At 40.5% G+C, this 24,905-nt stretch overlaps 1 protein-coding gene across 1 annotated transcript in view; it reads right to left on the bottom strand.

Annotated features, from left to right (window-relative positions):
* hcn1 (hyperpolarization activated cyclic nucleotide-gated potassium channel 1) overlaps window positions 1-24,636 on the bottom strand; it is a 49,888-nt gene extending 25,252 nt beyond the window's left edge. Inside the window, exons 1-2 of the mRNA XM_077622980.1 lie at window positions 23,912-24,636; window positions 17,009-17,432 (exon numbers count right to left, since the gene is read on the bottom strand). Coding sequence (XP_077479106.1) covers window positions 17,009-17,432; window positions 23,912-24,270 — 783 coding nt within the window. The 5' untranslated portion in view covers window positions 24,271-24,636. The remainder of the gene's footprint in view (window positions 1-17,008; window positions 17,433-23,911) is intronic.
* Window positions 24,637-24,905: the final 269 nt, after the last annotated feature.

Raw genomic sequence — 24,905 nt, 5'->3', positions numbered from 1 at the left:
CTTGAATGGTCATTCCTTTTTCAGTGTGCTCTATTGTGATTATCCCTGTAACCTTCTGCAACTACTGTAAAGGACAGCAGCCACGCACACATGACAAAGGGAGAGAAAGCCTGCATCAGAGAGAAAGAGAGAGCAAAGAAGCCGGCCGGGGCTGATGCTCAGATCCCTCTATGGTTCAACTCCTCCACTGGGACATTCGGTGCGCTGCCCTGCGAGGCTAAAATTAGCCACAAGCATATGCCAGAGGAGAGCGCTCGTCTCAAACACACCCTGAATCTCTTTGACTGTCTTTTATTCTTAATTTAGCAGAACCCTCTCTCCCTCGCGCAATGGTTCTGCTTGCCTTCACGTTCATCATTGGATGATGACTTAATGAGACGGAACAACTGACACAGAGAAAGTAGGAAAATGAAAACAAACAGGGAGCAGTTGGGAATAAAAGCAGATATTCCTGTCTGATTTAACTGGTTAGGGAAATGAGCTGATTATGGTTGTTTATTTAGATGACAAGTGTTTCCAACCCTTAAATAACAAAAAAATAATGTTGAAGTGTACATTATTTTATCGAAAAGGCCATCTGACTGATCAATCAGATGCTTGATAGTGCAGAAATAATTGTCAATGGAGTGCATATTACATTATTACATAATGTAAGCACATGCCAGGAAAAAAAACATCAACTGGCTGAAAGGATTGTTTCTTTAAATGTCTGATGCAATGGGTTTTCTTAAAATACATTAAAAGATGAGAGAAAAGTGGCAGCTCAAATTGGGAGGATTTACAGGTCGATGAAAGGTTCCATTGGATGCAAAGTGAGGATTATTAGCAGACAGCTAAAAATCTACTCGGTTTTTATCATTTTGCTGGAATTGAAATGTTTTCAGCAGAAACCACATTTGGAAAAAAACATCTTTGGTGCAAAGATATATCTCCAAGCACAAATAGTCAGGTGACGCCAGAGTTCACAACATTGTGAAATGAATCTAAAATATTCTACGATACAACTATTAAATTGATAATGCAACTATTTTTTAGTTCAGTGCAACATACATAGACACAGCAACACTGTATTATTGCAACAATGTTATAAACATTTACAATTAAATTAGTCTATGTTAACATAGACACTTTAATAGTGAAAAGGGCAACTTCAAGGTTCCTTTATTAAACCTCCACACTTTTTTTAAACGATATATCGGTGAGCGCATACCGATAAACTAATTATCGTGATTTGTCATTATATGTAGAAATACACAGTTTATTTTCTTAACCGTAGTTCACGAGTAAGAGGGAATTGAGAGCAAGACTAAGCTTTTCTTCTCGAAAGATTTTTCATTTTTCATACAATTGCTAAAGATCGCTTTGCTGGGAAACCTCCGCAACCGCTGGGTCATCCCTACCCGAGGACACGGAGGAAAGATGTGGAGACTAATTAGCACCGTGTGGAATTTGTTGAACTCGCTATTCCTTGAGATCTAATAATAGAAGAAGTTCTGCCTAACAAGGGTTTTCGAACTGTGGTGTGGATTCAGCGAGCTTAATTTGGATGAAGCGTCAATTCGAGAATTTTAACTTTAGAAAGGAAAGATCCACTTATTTTTGGAGAAATGTTAATGTTGCAAAAGTGCCGGAGAATCGGATCGTTAAAAAAAAAATAATGTGGTGAACCAAAAAATAGCAGGTAGCTGGAACAGCACTTTCACTGTAAAAGTAAGCTAAAGAGAGAAGTTAATTTCTAACGGTTTTGATGCAAACCAAATTTCCAAGTAGTAATTTTGGAACCCATAATGATGCATTGGTAAAGTGACAAAGGTGTCTTCTCAATTTAAAATGTCACAGAAGAGAGAATTCTTAAATGTGGCGCCTTTTCAAAACATAAGTTTTAATATACATAAGGTTGGAAAGTCAATTTTGAAATGCCCAGAAATAAATGTCCTTTTTCAATACATTCTACTTTTTATCTCAACTCAACGGCTTCTCATTCATGTGTGGCTGACTGAACCGAATTTGAATATTTAAATTTCCTCATTGTTTCCAGTCATTCAGTCTACACTAAACACCTGCTGCAGCACATCTTACAAAACAGAACTATGTAGTGAAAGAGTAAAATGAAGTTATCATTGTAAATGAGTTTAAAAAAAATAACATACAAAATAGTAACAGTATCAGCTGACAGAATTCTGTCGACACGACAGAAAACTTGAATCCATGTAAAGACGATCTACTATGCTGCTCTAAACCTTTGTAACTCCCAAATGTAGCTTTTTTCATAAATAGACGTACACCATTGGATGTCTATTGCCATCGCTAGCAGGCAGTGAGTTAATCCATTTGTCATTCTGAAGTTGTGACCATCACAATGGCACTGAAAGTGATAGCATTCCAACAAAAGTCGTTTACGATAAATTGAGCTACATAAGCGATCTACTTTTAAACATAGCAACTAGGTGGTAGTGACAGGGAGCCAAAAGGAAGCAACACCTCGTGCTGGCATCAGCAAAATACAGGCTTATGTTGCGTCAAGTTCTGGTTTGACCAGGGGCAAGGGCAGAGGTCAACATAATCCTCTAATACAGAAGAGACGAGGAGCCAAGATATGATGTGATAGCAGCAAAGGGTCACACGGCGTTGCAGGACAGCCAGCTCACTCTATTCCCGTCGGGGGGACTTTTTCGCCAGTGAAATGAATTGTCACCATATAGGTCGAGTCGACAACTGCTGCAGTGCCTCTACACCAGGGTTGTCCAAACTATTCCACAAAGGGCCGCAGTGGGTGCGGGTTTTCATTCCAACCCATCAAGAGGACACCTTTTCACCAATCTGGTGTCCTACAAATGCAATCAGTGGATTGCAGTCAGGTGCTTCTTGTTTTCTGCAGAAATCTCATTGGTCAAAGTGCCTGGGCTGGATCGGTTGGAACAAAAACCTGCACCCACAGCGGCCCTCGAGGACCGGTTTGGCCACCCCTGCTCTACACTCTTAATGGGAATTTGCACACATTGCACATGTAGGAATTGGTTGAATTTCTTCATATTGGGGTAAAATATGTTAGGATATTTTGACCTTCAATGTCAGATACCAAAAGAAATGAGGAGAAATTTATTTAAAATGACAAGGAAAAAAATCTGCTAATAAAGTAACAAAAATTGTCTTAAAAGACGATTCATTTCAGAATTGTTGCAGTGTAGGTTTTAAGTTATTGAGCAGTTTGGTTCAAAATGACTATTTAAAAACAGCATTTGAAGCTTACTTTGGTTATCAATATCTGATATTGACATTTGTTTAAAATCTGCAAAATTAGATTGGGGAAACTATGTAAAATATAGGAACTAGTTTAAAGGGCAAATATGCTTTACAAATATTTTTTTTCACCAAATTTCTGTGAAAAACAAAACGAAATTGTTTTGTAAGGGGTTTTCATCAGACACAATTAGCCATTCGTTTATGGATCTTCAGTTATAAGAGAGACCTCTTTTTCAGGTTATTAGGGATTAGTAAAGGACAAATTCAAAAAGGGATTAAATCCATCACTGGCTATTACGTTGGACTTGAAAGATGACAAAAAGGCTTTCTGGAGCATAAACATAACAAATACCACAAATGTTAATTTTCTTTTCAAAAATATACATTACTCGTTAGTATTAAGTGCATTTTATCTGGAATATGCTAGTATGGAATAGGCTTCATGGTTGATAACGTACAAAAAATGCCAACCATAAGCATGTTGTATTGCCTACACGCAGTTATTTACAATGAATAGGGTTTAAAAGTTCAAAGCAACTTCCCGTTTGCTTAAGGAAACTACTTAGTATGCAAATAAGCCTGGGATAGAAGGAAGGAGACAGGACACCGAGTTCAAACTGCATATTGAGCCGCGTTGTTGAAGCAATCAAGCCCCGCAGCACAAAGAGGAAAAAAGAGACTTCATTAGAAGGCAGATGTGTGATGGATGGATTCATTATGGGTGAAAACTACAGAAGCGCAAAACATATCCGTGTTTTCTTTCTAAGCTTGGACAAATGTTTAGTGTGAATTACCAGCGATCAAATGTTGTTGTAGGGAAAACGTTGGAATTTGATCAATGGTGGTGATGGATTAGTTTAGCATTAGTAGACATCCAATCCATTTGAAGTCGATTTTTGGGCTAAAAATTAAGTGAAACGATGCTTAGAGTTTTTATAGTGTTTACGTAAGTGTTGAAATCTTTGCCAGCACCCCTCTTATAACATTTCAAATTAATTCAAATTTCACAAATGGCTAAAAACTGGAACAAAATGAGTGGGTTCTTGCTTGGGAACAGCTGTATTGAGTTGGAACAAATTCTTCACGTTTTATCCTTTTCTGTGGCCGTCAGCAGAATTGTTGTCCCTGGACTTGCCCGCTTGCCATCTATTTTGGTCCTGCGAGCGTGATAACCTCAACACTTCTGCTCTGCCTTCATAATGTGTGGCGCTTTCACATTCATATAGTCGGCATGTAGTTTGGGAACAGTTGCATTGGTAACAATGGCAAGACTGGAACATTAGCATGCCGTGTAAGAAGCAGATCGCATTAGGATGCTGGTGGGCTGCCGACACATGCAAAGAAAACCCAGTGTGGAGGTCATTTCAGGAGGCTGGGGACTGCAGATTTTGACTGTATGCACCAAAGGGGCTAAAACGTCAAGTAAATGTTTTCTCACCAGTGAACAACAGACTCTGTGGTCCCTTAAATCATTTTATTCTACCCACCAATGCTAAAATGACTTGCCAATTGAGAAAAATCAACAAAAAAACACAATGGTCAATCCCAAATGATGACCATTGCAATGTTTGATGGTGGTCGTATCATAGGTACCATTAAATGAGATCGACATCAACCCCCTTTCAACTGGAATGGCTGTTATTGATTGATTACTTTGCACTGAATTGATCGTGATAGCCATCCAACCCCCAATTTTGACTGGGAGGTCTGGCAGAGATCATTCTGCCCACCCTCCCAGTAAAAATGGGCTGGACGTCTAGAGCAGTCAATGAGGCAAAAAAAAACCTCATCGCAACGTAAGATTTGTGCTTAAATTTACCATTTGCTCACAGAATTTTGCTGCCGGTGACCTAAAAATGTCTCGCCAAACAAACTTAAATAAATGCAGAAAGACGGAAAAAAACAGCTGTTGCTGCAAATATGTCTGTCACTGAAGCAAGAGAAGAAGGGAACTGTTTGAGCCCAAGTTATGTTTGTGCTAAGAAGGCAGTCGTGGTGGATTAATGCCCATGTGAGAGCGGGAGGGATTTGACTGGATTGCAAAGGATGACCCGCTGTGCTCATGTTAACATCAGGAAGATGAACCCTCCCCACGATTGTTTACACAGCAGAGGATGCATCTTCGGAGAGTACTTAGGGGTCCCACAGTATGATTCTAATCCTATGTATGCGTTCTAAAAGTGCAGTTCATCAACCCCCTTGCCCCTAGAGCTGCACTAACAAAAATGTAACAAATGCTTCAATACCGGAACCTGGAAATAACTTTACCAGCCTGACATTTGCCTTCAGCTTCTATACTAACAAAGAGGAGACTGTAAACAGGGGTGACAACATTTTTAGCAAAATGAAAATGTATGCTCTGCAAAATAGGATAATGAACTCTGCAAGTTGCAGGCCATCTGGCAAGCGCTCAGTTTCTCCAGCCCCGTCAACAGTTCCTTTTGGCAATTCTCAGTTCCAGCTGAGGCAGCCAAACACCTGTCATGAAACAGTAGTGGAAGAGGCTGGTGAAATGTTGCAATCCCACAAATACCCCCAGGCTACCTGATCCAACTATCGACATAATCTTAAAGATGCACGGTCTGGCTGTTCTAACTTTCCCTCTCTACCTTGGTCTTCATTTACGTTGTGTCATCATCTGTGGTGACCACAGACTATTGAGTAAGATGTAAATCACTGTGAGTCACTCAGTGTTTAGCTAGGTTTGGCTCTACTAAACAAATTGACATAGCAGGAAATGATAAAAATTGTTATCGGAAACTCGGTTGTATAATCCACCGTCTTCAGCATGCTGTCGCTGACCTCAATCTCTTCTTGGATAAAATACAGGAGAACTCTGTGCTTTTTCTGACGTGTTTCAACGTACAACGTGGCCTACATATTTTCCTGAATATCTTCCCAAGACTATTAGAGCTGTGGTGGTAGTTTGAAGTAATCTAGCGTCATCAATTTTAAAACAGTTTCAGTTTAGCAAATTTTAATCATTACATTCACAATAGGGAATTTAATGGTGTTTTGACGGGAGTAAACAGCTAACGAGAAAGAATAAACGATGATTATCGCGGGGACCATGTTGGTTAGATAAATAGAGGCTGCTTGCGCAAATCAAGCGCAACATTAACTCTTGGGAAGTGAAAACGCTAATAGTCAGTAGGCTGCTGAAAACAGTGCTACTCGTCTTAATCTTATAATAAAACAACTAAATGCTGCAATCTGTTTACAGTGCAAATAGCAGAAAGAATGTAACCATGTGCCCAAGGATGGCTGCGTAGCCCCGCGAATGCCTACATAGGCCAACCACCCCGTCAAGCAAAAATAAACCAGATTAGCCTAATCGCCATGCTTATCACTTCAGTCGACCTCCCAAGACCGTAGCTGCCATCCGTCTGCTTACTGTTGCGTGTACACTATGCAGCAGATTGGGTGGGGGGGAGCGGGGATATCCCACTGTCACTGTTGTTAAGAAATAAATAAATAAAAGAATGGGCAGACTGAATGACAGTGTGCAGCATTTGAAAGACTGTCCACTGTTTGTGTTGTTTGATTAAGTCATTATTTGGTCTATGTATAGTCTTTTGAATTTGAAAGCAATCTGACAAAAATCTCATCTGAAAGGAACAAAATTCACCTGAAGTGAAAAGTTATGAATATATCTTTCAAGCCCGAATCCCTGTCTTTTAGGGTGGTGAGTCATCAATCTTGCCGCAAGACTCTGCCAACATGTAACGACATAAATTTTGCTTCTTCACAATCTGGCAGCGGGCGATTGGTTTGCACATCTCTCTCATACTTCAGAGGTTACGATTTCAAATCCGGGCTCCATTTTAAGCATGTTCTTCTCCTTTTTCTAGTTATTCTGGATTGTTTCCTACACTAAGAAAATGCATGGTAGGTTAATGGAAAAGCTCAGAAAAAACAATAGGATGATTTTGAAGAAATCCTATTGCATGCTTTAGAAGGAGGGGCAAAGACGAAATTAAAAATACATTCACGGCTGATGCTAAAAATAAAATGACTGTAGGTGAACGATGCAAGAGATGTTGATTGGGTTTGATTGTTGAGGGGCTACAGAAAGATTTACATCCCCCAAGCCAGCAAGAGAGAAGGCATGTTCAAAACTGTAGGGGTCAGTCATTTGTAAAAATGACACACATAAAAGCAAACTGAGCAAAAGTATAACTTTGACATTACAGATAGAAAAAATCGTATCAAGATGACGTCAGCAAAACTGTTTCTTTGTCTAAGGAAGGAGACTCAAAGCTAATGAAAAATAGAAGAGCAAAGCGTGAAAAGCACTGAGCGTTAAAGTCACTGCTGCATGGATGAGTGCTCAGCAGCTTCGGACAGCGAGCGCATTTGCTTCTATGCATGCGGTTGTGAAATAGTGACCTTTTTGCACTTTACGTATAAAAGTGTAGCTTTTCAGAAACAAGTGGAATAGGTTACAAGTTAAATTTAGCTCCTCGCTCACTGGAAGCCGTCTTACGAGTCGTGTCTGGCATGTAAAAATGATCTGCATTTATTTCTGCCAGAAACAGAGGAGGCTTAAGATAAATACTTACAGGGGCAAATCAAAACAAAAACGTTGGGCAAATCCGCCAACTGATTGTGATGTGAAACGAATGCGCATTGTGAGCTTGCGAAATGAGTCATTCACCACGTAAATATGACAAAAAGAGTTTGCGACCACAATGTGGTAATCAGAAATGAGCACGCCATCGCATCAACACACATTGCCTCCACGACTGCGTCCTCGCTATACCCTTCCCGTTAAATCAAACCTTACGTTTGCCGTGACGCACGACGTCTCAACCTGCAAACTTTGTGGCGTGAGATTAGTATATGGAGATTAAGAATTTTGCCAATTGTGTGGAAGTCAGCGTTGATTAACCACATCTGGAAGTAACTCCTTGTCTGAAATCAGCCGTGTTATTGAGTTCGCCTTGTTATTTATGTTGAGTCATATTGATGTTAAGTCTACTTTTTCTAATGTACTGCCTCGGTCTTGAAAGAAGTTACATGCTGCCGATTTCAGAAACGACAACTTGATGTAGCGTGGTCCCTCAAGAGAACTCAAAAGTTGTTTATATTGATTTATGTTTCCTTTTAATCGACTTCATCTATTCTAAAGCTTTGTTGTTGTTGGATCGCATGCTGCTGTTGCAGAAAAGGCAACTCAAGGCAATTTAGGTAGGCAAAGTAATAAACATGAGTACCAAATAAGGCTTGACAATATGGCTGAACTTGTATATCATGTGATAATAGAGTCTAATGGAAATTGGAATACATATACAAATTAGCTCTTAGAAGATTAAATTGTCCAAATACAAAGTATTTAGATTTGTTTTCTTAAATATATGAACTAAAATGTAACATACATTTATTGCGCAGAATAACAACCCAACACGACTGGCAATTATATTTTACAAAAAAGAAAATATGTATTAACACTCCCGGGATAAATTAAAAATACTTTTTCAAACAAACAAATCAATCACTTTACTTTAATCTAAACCTCAGAAAAAACATACTATTCAACACATTGTGGTTCTTATAACACAGCTACATAAACAGCTAGAATTTATTATTATTATTTTTTAAACTGACTAAAAGTAAGTGTGCTATTTAGTGTGATGCTAAAATGAAGTTGTGCGTTATGTGAAAGGGGACAAAATATCAGTAGCGCAAGAGAGCCGGCTCATGCCACCCTTAGGCGACGTGGTTCGGTAGATTCGCACGCTAACGTGACGTATCGCAGACTCTCACACACAACACACAGAGAGACGTCGCATCCAATCACGTCTCACAGCAGGAAACACACACTGTGTGTCCTGCCACTAAATGGCATTTGAGCTGACATACTAATGAAGGCAGACTTCTTCTTCTAAATGTCACAGGCTGGCATCTGTGATCCATACATTGTGGTCCCTTGCACAGCTTTGGTGCAACCGCAGCATTAATTGCATCTTTAAATAGAGTCAGGTTTGCAATATGCTTGATTTTACAAGCTGTAATTGAAGATAACAACTTGTAGGAGCACATCAATCAAGATAAAAATTATACACTTCCTTATGATGAATCATTATGATGAAAAATATGCCAATTATATTATACCAAGTATCATTCATGAGTAAGTATGACCCAAAAAAATGCACAATAGATCGGCTTAAATTTATTTTAGCAATTCCACTTACCGTTACGGCCAACTTTGTCGAAAATACTGCTATTTACAGTCTACATAATGCAATGAACCCTATTTTTGGACTATAACTTGAAGTTTTTTAATCCATAGTTTGGCTAGCCTTGCAACTTTATATAAAATTTGGAGTTAAATTGAGAGTCTTAGCATAGTTATACTGTAATAATCTAAATAACTGTTAATATGTTACATTAATAGTCATTTGGTCCGCCTGTAGAATGTCTCTATTTTATTGTAAGTACCATAATGTATGTTTTTTCTTGGTCTATGATTATATAAATTACCCTCTCCTCATATGATTCGTGTTTACTTTTTTTCGTCATTCTGCATATTTTGGCTTTGCAATTTATAATCGAAAAAAATACAGACACTGAGAGGAAATGTGATGAATCTTATATCATGGCAAACTGTGTTATGTTGAGTTAAGTAATGCCTTTCGTCGTATTAATCTATTTGACTCCCTGTCTATTGTCGGTTTTTATCAAATCTCAAGCCTCTGAAGTGTTGATGCAGCACGGTTGAGCAAACAAACTCAAATGCGCGGTGCATTTTGCATAATCCTGCTACGGAAGTCCAAACTACGACGGGTGTGTGCTTTGGCAACTTTACTTGCAGACATTTTATGTTTGTTGTGCACTGACAGCACGCTGAGTCATTGTAAGACAGACAATCAGCACCTTCAGCAGTGTGTTTACATAAGCTAGCGTGTGTGTTAGTGCGTGTGTATAAGACAGACAATACTTCCGTGGAGGGCAAATGCAGTCGCAGTAATGCAGTTAGAAGTCATTTAGGTACCTGGCTCAGCTGGCGCACTTTTCCCCTACTTGCGGATCAATTGATTGACTAAATCTCTTCAATAACAGCCAAAAATCTGCATCATCTTCATCAAACACAGGCGAATTTATCTATAATATATGTTGTATTTGACACAATTTCTTTTGTATATGTATATTAGTCATCGTATTGGCCACGGTAATCAATCCTCCTTTACTAAACTATGAAAGAATTTGACACCGGAATGCTCCACTGCCTCGTTTGTAGTTACAACCAATGGTCTGAATAGTTCCAGAGTAAAGGAGAAGGAAAACGCATATGCAAGCAATTACATTATTGTGATGGATTACTGCAGTGAGAGGTGAGAGAATGTCAAAGCAAAATGGGAGTAAATATTGGAAATAAAACTGTGAAATGATATTTTATAGGTATGTGTGGCACTCAGAAGTGTTATAAAATTAAAAAAACATGAACGTTGCAAGGCTAATTGGTCATTTTTATAACCTGTGTTTAGATTTAGTATTGAAACGAGCTATCATCTGCATAGCCGGTGAAGTGAGCCAAATGCAATTTCAACTAATGTAAAAATGAGAAATACACCATGACCGACCTACTAATCTGTCACTTTTTATCGTTATGCTGGACAAATTTATCGGAAACGAGAACAGAACGAATCTATGCAGTCATTCACGTATTCAATTTTACTTTGATGTGCTACATAAAATCAAATTAGAAGGAGTTATACTCGTCAGCCTTTTTCTCAATGCTGCCTAATGTAATGTCCTGATTATTTCACCAAGAATTATTGCTGCTGCAGTTTGCATTTTTGGGTTTTAAAATAAACAGCGATCAATTGTTCCACTAAGGTTGGACAGCATCGTAGAAAAGATTGAATTTGACCTTGAAAATTTCTAAGCATGCAAAAAAACAGCTGTTATGTATTCAATTTAGAGCACATTAGAATCTGACATATTGCGTCTGGAGCACCAAAAAAAGGCTAAACCTTCTCCCAAGGGAGCCCACTTTGCCGCCACCCGCCCAACCTGAGCCCATCGGCGGAGATGAGTATGGCAGACAGCCCGCTGTTCTTGCCGCCAGTGTTGCTGGATATAAACCAGAAATGGCAGCGGCTACACGGCAGTTACATCTTTGTTCAAGAAACACACTGTAAAACACAGAATGCCAGTCAAAGGAAAATGCAAAACAGCAGGCGAACTAACGCTTTCCTGCCATGACTATATGCAAAGGTTTCCCATGATGCATCTTGGCATCGTATCACACTAACAACATTTGTCAAACCTGATAGCCTTACATGCATTCTCAAGAAGGAAATGTTTATTGCGTGCCATTCTCGGTACCATTCATCTGGCCGCATCTGTTGTTTATTTTCTCAAACAGCGGTGGCATATGTCATTGTTGATGATGTAAGAATCGTATTCATGAGGATTATGTCCGTACTCCAGATGTGTCGGATACACATCATATTCTCCGCATACGGATAAATCTCAATTGGATTCTTCATATTGCATGAAATAAAATCAGATACTTCTCGCAAATAGGCAAAAAAACATTAGAATTGACCTGCAGTGTGAACGTAGCTTTTGAGTACTTTGAAGATAACCCTACAGCCAAATCCTGTCACTTCTAATTCCCAGAAAATGCAGTTAAGCAGGAAAAGTGACATTTTCCTCAACTAAAACCACCTCGCCAAAGTTGACAGCTTCTCCTCCCTAACAATCGGCAATTCCTCACTCTCCTCTTCCCTCCATCTTAAGTCTGTGTGTCATCCTCAGCAGCTCACTGTCATTTCTCTATCACATAAATAACGTTACCCAGTCATCATACTTTCACCACCGCGACATCAACCGTCTCCGTCCCTCCCCCACCTCTCACACAACGGCTATTCTTGTCCACAGTCTCGTCACTTCCTGCATCGGACGACTGTAACTCTCTTCTTTGTGGTTTCCTAAAAAAAAAGTCCCTCCATAAACTCCATCAGTTAAAAAAAAAGGCACCTGATATCAATATGTAGAAATCTATTATTATTGTCATTATAATGAAGAGTAATGGATTCCATCGGCAATTGGACGGCTTAATTCAAATGGATGTTTATTTTCCCTAAATATTCCAAACAATCCATCCAAGTTCAAAACAATGAAGACAGATAATGTGGGATTGATAGTAAAGGTTTAGCGATGATAGCCAGGATTTATGGCGAGGAGCCAAGTGTGACTCATCTGAGAATGTACGTTACGAAACACTGTTCCAACGTGTCCTCCGAAGGCCGCAGTATCGCCTTTGAAGCCCTTATGAAATAAACAAAATCAGCCCAGTTTTAAGTTTCCACTCCCTCATTTCTCTCTCTCTCCCCCATTTTTTTAAGCCTTGTTTGTTTTGCTCGGCACGGCAAATGAGCAGTCAACCGCTCGGCACGACCTTCTCTGCGTAAGCTGCAATTTCCCTGAGCGCTGCACATCGCCATAATTATGCGCCAGCAAACAAACGAATGAATGATTGAGCGCACGCGTGTACGCACGGCGGTGCGCCCCTTGCAAACACCAGCCTACCGGTTTCACTCTGCCTGGGAACTACAAGCTAGAGCGACCATTATTCCGGGAGGCATTGACAAGGAATTCCTGAATAATGAAGCTCATCATCTGCCTTGGCCCTAACGGCCTAACCTAATGGGTATCATCAGTATAAAGCAGCGGCAGGCACAAGAATCGATTAACGATAGTAAGTTGTTGATTAATCGTGTCTTGATGAGTCCAAATGGAGTGCTTTCTAAAAGAAGACTGACTTTAAGAAGTTGAGCAACATCCATGAACACGGACACTCGTACTGTGCGATAATGGAAAAAAATCTATCACGATAAAGCCATTTTTCTCAGTACATTGTAAACAGAAGGAACAAAAATGTGTATATATATATATATATATATATATATATGTATATGTGTATACGTGTAAATGTGTATACATGTATACGTGTGTACGTGTGTACGTGTGTACGTGTGTACGTGTGTACGTGTGTACGTGTATACGTGTATACGTGTATACGTGTATACGTGTATACGTGTGTATGTATATATGTGTATGTGTATATGTATATATGTATATATGTGTATATGTGTGTGTATATATATATATATATATATATATATATATACACACATACATGTTTGCTAAGATGTAATTATCTACAATTACTTGTGACCAGTTGTTTTGACTTTTAAGACTTATATGTTAAGATGGCATAATATTGATATTGGAATTATCATAATATTAATAATTGCGTTGCCTGTGTTCTGTGTGGAATGTGTTGCTATTTTCAATTATTTTGCATGCATTAGTCAAATCCAGTTGGCGGGGGAACCAAAATGCTAAGCATATGTGGCAAAACAGCACCGATTGGCCGAAATGTGAATTGTAGGAACTGATCTATTTATAGCGATAATTATAATAGAACTGTGAAATATCAATAAAAAGCTTTTTATCATTTTGGCGATAGATATATATATATATACATATATACATATATATATATATATATATATATATATATATATATATATATATATATATATATATATATATATATATATATATATATATATATATATATATATATATATATATATATATATATATATATATATATATATATATATATATATATATATATATATATATATATATATATATATCGTCTTATTGTACAGCACGAACAATCACTATACAATTCCATCATGGGGATAATTTTGAAGTGTTTACAAACAATTGTTTGTTTGCATTCAAAACTAATACAATTTTTCTCCAATTAACTGTGAGCTAACGGTTTCATAGCAGGCATGTGGGTGTTCAGTGTTCTGTGAAAATCACAGGGAACCATGACTTTTTATATAGGCTGTGTTGCATGCAATATTAACTCCTTCATATAAAATAGCAAGAACATCCTTGCAAAGAAACGATAGCCAGTTTACAAAAAAAAGAGGCATGTTAGCATCTCTCTGCAACGCCTTTTTTGAAGGCTGCGTGATGCTGCAGTCACAGTAAACTGATGAGCTCTTAACGAAATGGGATGGGCTGGCGGGAAGACGTGTGCGTGCTTGTATGTGTCGGAGTCGCCCCGCGCAATAAGACAGGCAGAAAGATAGAGAGGATTTTTTTTTCTTGATCTGTCTCTAGGGTATCATTAAGCATGGAAGATTTGTGTTATATACGGGAAATTCCAGTTCTGTCTTCTTGGAGGGCTTTCAGTGTACTTTTCAGATAAAATCTAAATCGTGGAAACAGTGTATATATTTCTATATATGTGTGCTCAATTTAATTAAACCTACGGGTCTAAGAGGGGTTAAAGAAGACATTTCTTGTACATGCATCCAGTTCTTTTGAACTGGCAAGAATAGCTGTGAGTGCTCATCTTTCAGTGTCGCTGCCAGCAGTGGATGTGTAATTCATTTCAAATGATTTGCCTTTCTCTTTCAAAACGGATTGAAAATCGAAAGATATGCTCAAAATGGCATTTTGAGAGGTTTCCTCTTGGTAAGTGATTCTATGGGAAATAGGTGTGGTCTGAATTTGTGATGTCTCGATCCAATACTTGCTTTTGGAGTACTAATACTTGACTTTTCCCTTTTGGATGTTATGGTGGTGTAATTGTAGCATAACGAAGGGGTTTCATCCCAGTTCTGTGAGACTCTTGACGAGGCAGATGGAGCAAAGAGGTGGTGGCAAAGTGAGGAGGGGGTTAGCAGTGAAGGACAGTGACGTGCATGCCGGATGACGACTCTTCGTCAGTCCGACACTTAAGAGTGGCTGGATGGCTGGCTGACTAACTGAATGAAAATGACGATGGTTCAAGGCGTTGGAGAATGCATTTGTTCTCCCCTTATAAGCACATGTCCTTTATCTGACACCTAACCTCATATGACAGCCCGGAATTTTTACACTCTCCGCGCTCGCAGCAGCTCCTGAAGATGTGTCGACTCTGTTATTGTGTTGGCGTATGGGTCGTGGGGGGGTTGGTGGGGGCTTTTCCGAGGCCCAAACGCCTCCGTGTCATGGCATTTCTTCATTACCGCGCTTACAAACAACACCAGCGGGCGGAACATTCGTTCATTCATTGGTTTATTACGCATGCAATTTGTTTCTAGTTGGGGTCTGGATCACCTCACAGTCCTCCCACAGACTCTGGGTGGCTCATCTGGAATGTTAATCAGCTTCCCACATAGCCAGCATGCCGAACACATAGCAACAGCACGTTTGGAGGAAGCAAAAAAAATGCAAATAGTAGTAGTTAATTTAATATACAGTCTATCTGACTCTCTGGCTACTATAACGTCTAAATGAGAGCCCTCTTGGAGGAAAGTTTCTGCTGGGAAATGGTGGAAATGGGCTGCTTTAGTGGTTTTTGAACACTTTCTACTTCATTGGTCAGCGTCACAAGAGCTTGAAATTGAACTCACGGCCCAGTACTTTTATCTACGCAGATTCATTTACGGCCGACATTTATCTTGGAAAAAGGCTCCAGCCGCAGCCATTCCGACCCTTGCAGCAGTGCTCGGTCAAGCGCGAGGTGCACACCCAAAGAATGTCGATTGATGATGTGATACGCATGACGCCAACAACAATAACAAACAAGGCACAAGGTCCGACAAGGACACTGAGGGGCTAGGGTGAACTATAAATACACACTTGTTAACAATAAGTTGTCTCAAATTGCAGGTGTCGAACTCAAGGGGCTAAAATCTGGTCCTTATTTTGTTAATGTTGCAAATTATGTACGTCAACCTTTTTTCTTGTTAAATTAAAATTTAAATGAAATTTCGGCACTCCTAGGTGAAAGACTAAGAATAAAGCATTTCCAGATTTAAAAAAAAAATCTATCTAATTTACTATTGTATTAAATTTTTTAATGATTCAAGTATATGTAAATAAAATTAAAAAATTATAAGTAAATTTTCAAAAAAATGTACTGGCCTTTTTAGTCAGAAATCAATGTTTAAAAAATACATTATTACTTCATACAGCATAAATAGGTATATACACTAAAGAATGTTCAAAATAAGGGTTTAAAATATTTTTCGCACAACAATTGATTCGACTATTAAAATAGTTGTTAATTGAATAATAAATGCAACCCTAAAGGGTAGAAATAATGGCCGTCCAAAGGAAACCATAACTACAATTTGGCCCTCAACAAATACGACCGACGCTTGCGCCTTAAAAAAATAAATTCCTCCCTTCCTTATTAGGAAAAATCTGACTAATATCCTCAAATGAGAGACATTAACGTTCACACACGGATATTAAAAAAAATGTGTTTACAAATATTGTCACTCTCCCCTTCTTCAATTTTGGAAATGTGTTTTCTCCTCTCGTGTCTGTGCTGATTTTGCTGCTATTTCTGCAAATTGTTTACGGTTGCATCACTCAGAAGGGAAATAGCAAAGAAAAAAAAAATCACACTCAAATGGACACTTAAATTGCCTATATGCCTTGCGGTGGATTTAAAAAGGTATGTAAAAAGTTATTATGAATTAATGATTTAAATTCTTTTGATAGTGCCTAATTGTTTCGCAATGCAGCCCTAATACTTTAATTCTAATTATAACAGCCTGGCTCAATACTTAAGCTATCCAACATATATCAAGATTTAAGATATGGTGAATTCAGCATGATACTTGACGCCGCTACGTCACGATATGCTGCGACCGCGCCACGCCGGCAGAATCCAACTCCAAACCCTATCACCGTACACCCCACATCGACCCGAAGGCGTCGTACTCACCTCCTCCCACTGGTGGATGTATCGGATGAGTCGAGACAGTCTCAACAGACGCAGCAGGCTGAGAATCTTGGTGAAACGGACGATGCGGAGCGCGCGCGCCGTCTTGTACACCTCCGAGTCAAAGCCTTTCTCCACAATCAAAAAGATATAATCCACCGGAATGGAAGAGAGGAAGTCCACCACGAACCAGCTCTTCAGGTAGTTCATCTTGATGACCTTGGGGTCCAGGATAATTTCAGAGCTCTCCTCGTTGACTATTCCCGTCCTGAAGTTCATGACCAGGTCCACTAGGAAGATGGTGTCCGAGGCCACGTTAAATATAAGCCAGGTGGTGGTGGTCTGCTCTGAGAAGAAGGTTATTCCCACAGGAATGATGATTAGATTCCCCATCATCATGATGAGCATTATCAAGTCCCAGTAGAACCTGCGGAGACAAACACACGGCATGTGTTCATATTTCAGGTCAACTCCAAATATCTGGCAACAGAAAAACTGCCTTTTGAAAGCGAAAATTCCATTAATCACTATTGCAAAATAAAGGGATGCCCCCCTCCCCAAGCATTTTATATAAAAAAGACTAATAATATTTAAGGGGTGAAATTGCACTGTATGTCCTGCACAGCCATAATGTATCTTGAATAATACACAAGCCACAGCCAGGAACAGTAAACCAAGTGCATCGATTTCATGTTTCTTGCTAAAATAATATACGTATACATCAAATTTCTGTCCAGATATCATGTTATTTTGAGCTATTTTTCACAGACATGAACTCTGCTGTGTAGTAGGAGAGCCAGTCATTGGTCCAGGCTGTGTTAACGGCCCCTGCAAGCCATTCATCAACCCCTCAGAGGATCCCCAGACCGCCGATAAGATCTGAAAATAGATGCTTTCAAGGCATTCTATCTAGCGGCAACTAAAAACTCCCCTCTGACGCCATCCTCCGAGGGTGAAAATCGACTAGCTGGCTTGCTAAACTGGCAGGCCGCCTGCGCTTGTGCTGGCAGTCTGGACCGGCAGTAATGGATCTGTTTGAATTAATTAAGCCGCGGCCTCTGCTTCATAAATATACCCGCAGATCGCATGTCCGATAATTGTCTTCAATTAAAGCTAAACAGCGGCCCTCCAGGCGCTGCGGAAAATAGCAGCGCGGTTATTCTTACATGGTATGTTTGGCCTTGACTCGGCAGAGAACCTTCGACGGTGCGTCCGAGCCATTATTCTTACGACGGACTGCAGCCAAATGGGCCTTGAGCCTGACAACTCTGTTATTCTTCTTAAACATGAACATAGCAGGTGAGAGGTCACTTCAAAAGAAGAAGAAATATAGGATTCCTATAGATTAAAGTTCAATTTGGATTAGCTAGATGGTATGTCTATCATTGTCAATGGCAACCAATTTTAACTGATGAAATACATTTGATCTGTTTGGGAAGTAGGAAGTTCGTTTTTCCTAAGTTTCAGTCTTGTAAGTGGTCATTTGATTAAGTTACTATGCGACAAATGTAAAAATCAACTGTGTTTTCAATGGGGTTAAATTTGAAATGTAAAAAAAAATCCTGTAAAAAGGAGTGGAGATTTATTCATTAGCACAACAGATCAGTCAAGCGGACAATTTGCAGCATTACCCATTACAATGTTTTTAAATTCCATTCCATTGGCATGAATTTTTAAAAAAACTTTTACTGGGAAAAAAAATGCTGTAAATGCTCATCATTAAATGCCAACTTTTTGACTGGGAGGGGCACTGGCAATGGCAGCCAATGGAGTTCAATATGATTCTGTGACTCCCATGCCGGATTGGCACACGGCCGTTTGGTTTCCAAGAGCTGGTCGCCAAGCGTGACGATGCAGTCAGCCACACTTAACAGCACGCGTAGCTCTCCCTACATCATTGAATTAAGCTTGCTTGCTTTAACACTTCAGCTGATATCCACGCACGGCACACTGCGCAGTCCAGTGTGCAACGTGCCCAGTTCAGACTGCAGCCTTACCAAAAATCTATTCCTCATCAATCTATGGTAAAAGCGCAACCTCTGTCTGAATTGCTCTGTTTAATTGCCGCAAAATGAAAACTTTCCAGAGTATCTTGGGAGGCCAAAGACACCATCACCTGGTAACAGTTTTGGAAAAAAAAACACAGATGACTCTGCTAAAGACATTTTACTACCTGCTTTTTTGGGTGTCTGGTCTGCATAAAAGCGCTTAAACTAGCCAAACGTTTGTCAATTCTGCCAAAGACACAATTTTACAGCTTTTTTTAGTCAGTTAGTGCATAGCTTGGAATTCAAAAATGCCATAAACCAAAAAATATTCCCACTTTAGGAGGTAGTTTTAGTGGTGTAACAGAATGGGTACACATTGTTGTAAAAGGTGTTTTAAAAGGGTAGTAAATCTATTGTTTTTCCTTCTTTTTATAGGGCTTTTGTGTATAAAATGGTGGGGACAAAGTCAATTGAGCACTTTTTGTCAAGACAGAAATAAAGCCAAGGGTGAGATGTCATTTCTGTGCACAGGGTTTTTCACATGACCAGTAATATTAATAAAATATTTTAATTAAGTGTTTCCGTACTATAAAATCCCAGTCCTGATTTCTAGCCAATTTCTATTTATTTATTTTGCAGGTGGTTTAATTAACAGTCTCCAAGTGAAACAGACTGTAATTAGGCTAATACAGCATGATGGCATAAGAGTTCAAATAGTCAAGGCCGACCAAACACCTGCTTTTGACATCTACATTGATCCCCGCAGATGAATCGGTCATCTTTTCATGGATAATTGCCAAAGCATCATTATAGTCCTCTTACAGACAAGAATCAATACTGTGCTATTTATAGAGTCACTAGCAGGAAGCCTTTGCTGAGGGAGCAAATGCATGCTGAATGTCTCCGAAATTGGCACAGGAACACCTTTTGCCAAAGCCAAGTGACGGTAGCTTAGCTGTGAATAGTCATACTAAACTGTGAATGTGAGAAAGCATGAAAATTGGCCATGGGACACTTGCCTAAAAACACTGACGCACTAGGATGCCTTTCAAAGGACGACAAAGGCCACTCTCTTTAGCGTGAGGAAAGGTATACGAGACCCCGCATGTGGGACGTCTCCAAAAACCTATGAATAATGTATACTACTAACCTGCCATTAATCTTTAAGAAGCCAGGATGTAGGAGAGAATATGGTGGCTGTTACATTTCAAGTGAAGGGATATACTGCAAGTCATTACTAATACCGTGAAGGTGTGCCTTTTTTTTGTTTGGTTTGTTTTGTTTTTTGGAGGTAGGCATAAAGGATGAAAGCGACACCCTGAATGCGAAAAGAGACAACAGCAATCCACACTTGGCGACGACACGAAAGCTAGCTTGTCGAGTAAAGCAATTTCTCAGGCGACTTCCTCTCATAAAATGCCCTTTGGTATATGTCAGGCCGATGGTACACACTGTAAGTCAAAAAGGGGAATAAAAAATGTCCAAGCTGATTCCTGGATTTTTTTTGCCATGTCCTTAATCCGTTTGTTTAGCTTTTCGAGAAAAAAAAAACCTTTGCGTATGTTAAAAAAAAATTAAACAGAATATAAACATCATTTACTAATCTCTGGTCTGGTGGTATACATCATTGTAGAGTAAATTCACAGTTACAACTTCATGTCCCCAATGCTCTGATTTTTAGGAGGTAAACAAACATGAAATGGACATTTCTGATGGATTTCTGCAATGCTTAGTATGACAAAGAAAATTGGCCAAGTTGTACACTTTGGCCATTTTAAAGCAGCAAGGGTCAATCTCCTTACATAATGGTATGCAGAACCCCCTAAGCTCATTGACTGCTAATCCTTGACCACCACCATTACTGTGCATACAGTGCACGTGCATTTCAGCTTGAAGCTTTATGGACATCTATCCTATGCATCAATGTTTATGTCAACCCAAAACACATAGATGCACAGATCTTCACTCAAAAAATCCAATTTAAAAAAAATGTGGCTAGCGGTGTATGCGGAATTTGCAATGCAAATCTGCAGATGGAGGCCACCACTGTTCCCTCTAAGCTGCGCACGTGCGCAATTGCGCACTACTCTCGTCTTCTCTGCGCAGCAGCAATCCTATGGCGCGCAGTAAAAAAAAAAAAACGGATTTTTTTTTTTTTTTTTTTTTTTTTTTTTTTACCCCTTTCTTCATGATGGCGCCGGTTGAGCGGCAGCCAGTGGCAGTAGCTCTGTCCACTTATGTTTTTCGTGTTTTACAGCATGTTTTACATGAAAAATTAGAGGGAACATTGACATGCACCTGCTTGTGGCAGGTGTGATACTGGTGTGCCCATAGCGAGCAATGATGATGTCGTGACCGGATGATTCGCCTAAAGACGTTTCGCCGACAGACGTTTGACAGACGGACAGGTCGCCGAATGAACGTTCGTTCAAACAGCGTTTAATGATTAAATACAAATACTAGTATTTGTTAGTTTAATGATTAAATACAAATACTAGTATTTGATAGTTTAATGATTAAATACAAATACTAGTATTTGATAGTTTAATGATTAAATACAAATACTAGTATTTGTATTTAATCATTAAACGCTGTTTTCAGCTGGATTTGACCGAATTTGAGAGCATTTTGAGCCGTTTGGCGAATGGACGTATATGGACATTTTTTTGCCTCCATCGCGACTTTTTACCGAGGAATTCACTTCCCTGGGCTCGGTTCTAATGTCCAAAGAGCTCCAGTATTTGTATTTAATCATTAAATGCTGTTTTAGGATGGATTTGACCCGATTGCTGTCATTTTACGGCTCGGTTCTGCTACATCTGCCCGCCCAAGAGTGCTTATTCCCGGGCTGCCATTGATGGTAGACGAACATTGATTTTTACTATAATTTGGACAACACCGGCGGCGGGCCGGATTAAAAATCCTAACGGGCCGTATATGGCCCGCGGGCCGAGGTTGAAAAACTTGTACACACACGATCCGGGGGCGGGGCAAGCGCGCGAATCCCGTTTCGGCGAAACCTCCGTTCGGCCGAATGAACGTTCGGCGGAACGTCCATTCGGCGACCTGCCCGTCTGTCAAACGTCCGTCGGCGAAACGTCTTTAGGCGAATCATCCGAGTACCGATGATGTCGCTCACACTGGTACTCAGTGCGCTCAGGGAGGTTGACTTTCTGCTCAGACCAACGAAAAATTAGAGGGAACATTGGAGGCCACAGTCATTTTGTTTTGTTTTGACAGTCAACAACAGTTTGAAACGCTTGCTAACAACACCTACGGAAACACAAGGACCCTAGCATACTATGTGAGCCACTCAGTTATTAGATTCTAGAGTGTATACTGGTAAACATGGTTTGAATCATTGCTGCAGGGCTTGCTAGCTTTGATTTCAGGACCACGGACAGTTCTCTTGGTTAGGAGAAGGCTCCATAGTAGAATCACATATTTTTGCCTGCAAATCGAGTCCAAGTCCTCTTATTTTGTGAATCTGTCCATATCTCAGAACTGTATTAACGGGAGAAAAATAGAATAGCCAGAACATTCTAAAAACCTAGAACATCTCTACTAACTCCAGGGAAAAGCTGCACAGGTTATAGCATGCAGGATGAGAGCCCGGATGAGTGAGATGCCTTAATTGGTGAAATGGACCGTGAGCTGGCCGCCAAACTGCACCTGATTTCACTGGTGGAATTAGATGAGGCGGTCCAACCACCAGAGCATCCATCGTCACACCGTGAGATTGTTTTCCATCACATTACAGACCTTTTGCTCTTTTCCGGATTTTTTACATTAGTCGATTTTAATTTGTTATGGAATGAAGGAGCATTTTTGTCAATTACAAAAGGGAATATTTCAGTATAGAAATACAGCAATACTATACAATTGAAAAATTCCTGTATCAACAAACGAGTCTCTTAAAACATTGCCAACGTGAGACGTCCAATTCATTTAAACTGGTTGGCTTAATTTAGAATGCTCATGTTTGAGTGCCAATGACAATGTTTTGAAATTCAAACGATATGGGATTTTCAAAGGCCGATTTTGAAAAAGAATTCAGCCTATTTTGCAAAATCAATTTTGTAAGCCTATAGACTTGATGATAAAAGGCAAGTGATACAGGCATTAAAGGATATATATATTAAAAGTCATATTTTTCTTCTCCCACTTTCTCTTGTAGCACTGCCTTCTAGGCGGTGCAAAAAATGACAGCTATCCTAACGGCCTCGTGAAAAATTTTATGATCACAAAATATATTAATCCATAAATCTATTCTTGACAAGAGTATTTTGATGTACAAAGGGTATCCAAAGTATTGCGATATATCACCCTATCAATATACTGTCGCACCCCTACTCACCACCACATTCACCCCACATTGCCCTCATTGAACCTACAGTAGCGTGACGAAAAACAGAGAATCACAGACCCATTCAAACCCTGACACTCAGGAAAGCGAGGCACCAGCGCCACCCACTAGGACACCATGCCGAGCAGGTGTCTCTCCAAGACTACACGCTCGAGCCCCATTCCGCCCCTCGCCCCATGGGTTTCCCACCCTCAAAAAAATGGCAGATGAGAGCTCCAACTAAAAAAGACTGGTCTCAAGCCCCCTCCCAATCTCCCCTGTCCGTCACCAGGTATAATGACTATGTTGGTGCATTGGCAGGTCGAATCTCGCTCGCACGAGCTGCAATATGTCGCAACAAAAACACGACACGCGCAGGCAGACAGACACGCGCGCGCACCGAGCGACGGTGCGCGTTTGCGTTGCGTTCAAGGACGTTTGTGCGATGCAGCAAAATGCCGCAATGAAACGCGTGCTTTATTGCAAGACGCGCGTGGAAGCTCGCAGAGACCCCCCCAGGGGTGATCGGAGAGGGGGGCGGTGTACGCTAGGTGGTGCGTTCAGGTGTTTTACCTAAAATCGCTATACGGGTGAATGATCCAGTAGCCGGCCGTCTGCACCCGCTCCTGCTCCTTCTCCACCGCTTTCTGGCTGCCGAACATCCGCAGGGAGAACTTATTGACTCCGGGCTGCATCATGGCCCCGAATTGCCTCTGCATGAACCCGTGTTGCCTGGCCGCCGCCTCCAGGTCGTCGAAGCCCACCATGGCCTCGTCGCGCTCCCCCTTAAAGCCCACCGAGTTGGCGTGCTCCTTGGTGTCCTTGCTGCCCGTGCTGTTGTTCTTTTGGATGGAGTCCTGCCTCTGGAAGGCGTTATTCCCGTCCGATTTCTCCTCCTTGGCGCCGGAGAACGAGTTGGGTTTGTCCTCCATGGCTGCGTGCGCTAGAAGGGGGGCCGGGGAGGTGGAGGGAGGGGGGCTGAAGAGCGGAGAGGTGCTGCTCTCTCCACCGGTTGTCCTTCACAGTTCTTCGGCGCTGGCTCTTCTGGCCCTGCTTTGGTTCTGCTGCTGCCTCTGTTGCCTCTGCTGCTGCTGCTGATGCTGCTGCTGCCGCAAACACCGGAGCCCGAGTGGCCGAGAGCCCTCCCCTGCTCGCTGGATCACTTTTCTTGGGTTACCGCCATCTACCGACGGGCGCCGGCCCCGAAACGTCCGAGCACGCACACACGCACACGAGGATGGTCTGTCTCACTGCGGCTTCAACCTGCACACGCGCCTGCAACTTATTTACATAATCAGGCTGGTCAAACGCCTCCTCCCACTCGCACCCAGTTTCAAACTAAAAGGCATGTGCGTTTAATGAACTTGATCCATTCTAGAATGTTCGGGGACCTTTTGGACAAAGAGAGAGACATTAACAATTCATATTTTCAAATTCCTTGAGAGCCATATTCAGGATTTAAAGGAAATACATGGAAATGTGTGCATTTTAGTCATTTCAGTGGTTTTAAAGTAGGAAAAGTCTCTGAAATGTTTTGACAACATTGTTACATTGTTGCTAATCAATG

The sequence above is a fragment of the Stigmatopora argus genome, chromosome 16 (genome assembly GCF_051989625.1).
Source record: "Stigmatopora argus isolate UIUO_Sarg chromosome 16, RoL_Sarg_1.0, whole genome shotgun sequence".
Taxonomy (NCBI): Eukaryota; Metazoa; Chordata; class Actinopteri; order Syngnathiformes; family Syngnathidae; genus Stigmatopora; species Stigmatopora argus.
This window is presented reverse-complemented; position numbering and strand designations above follow the sequence as displayed.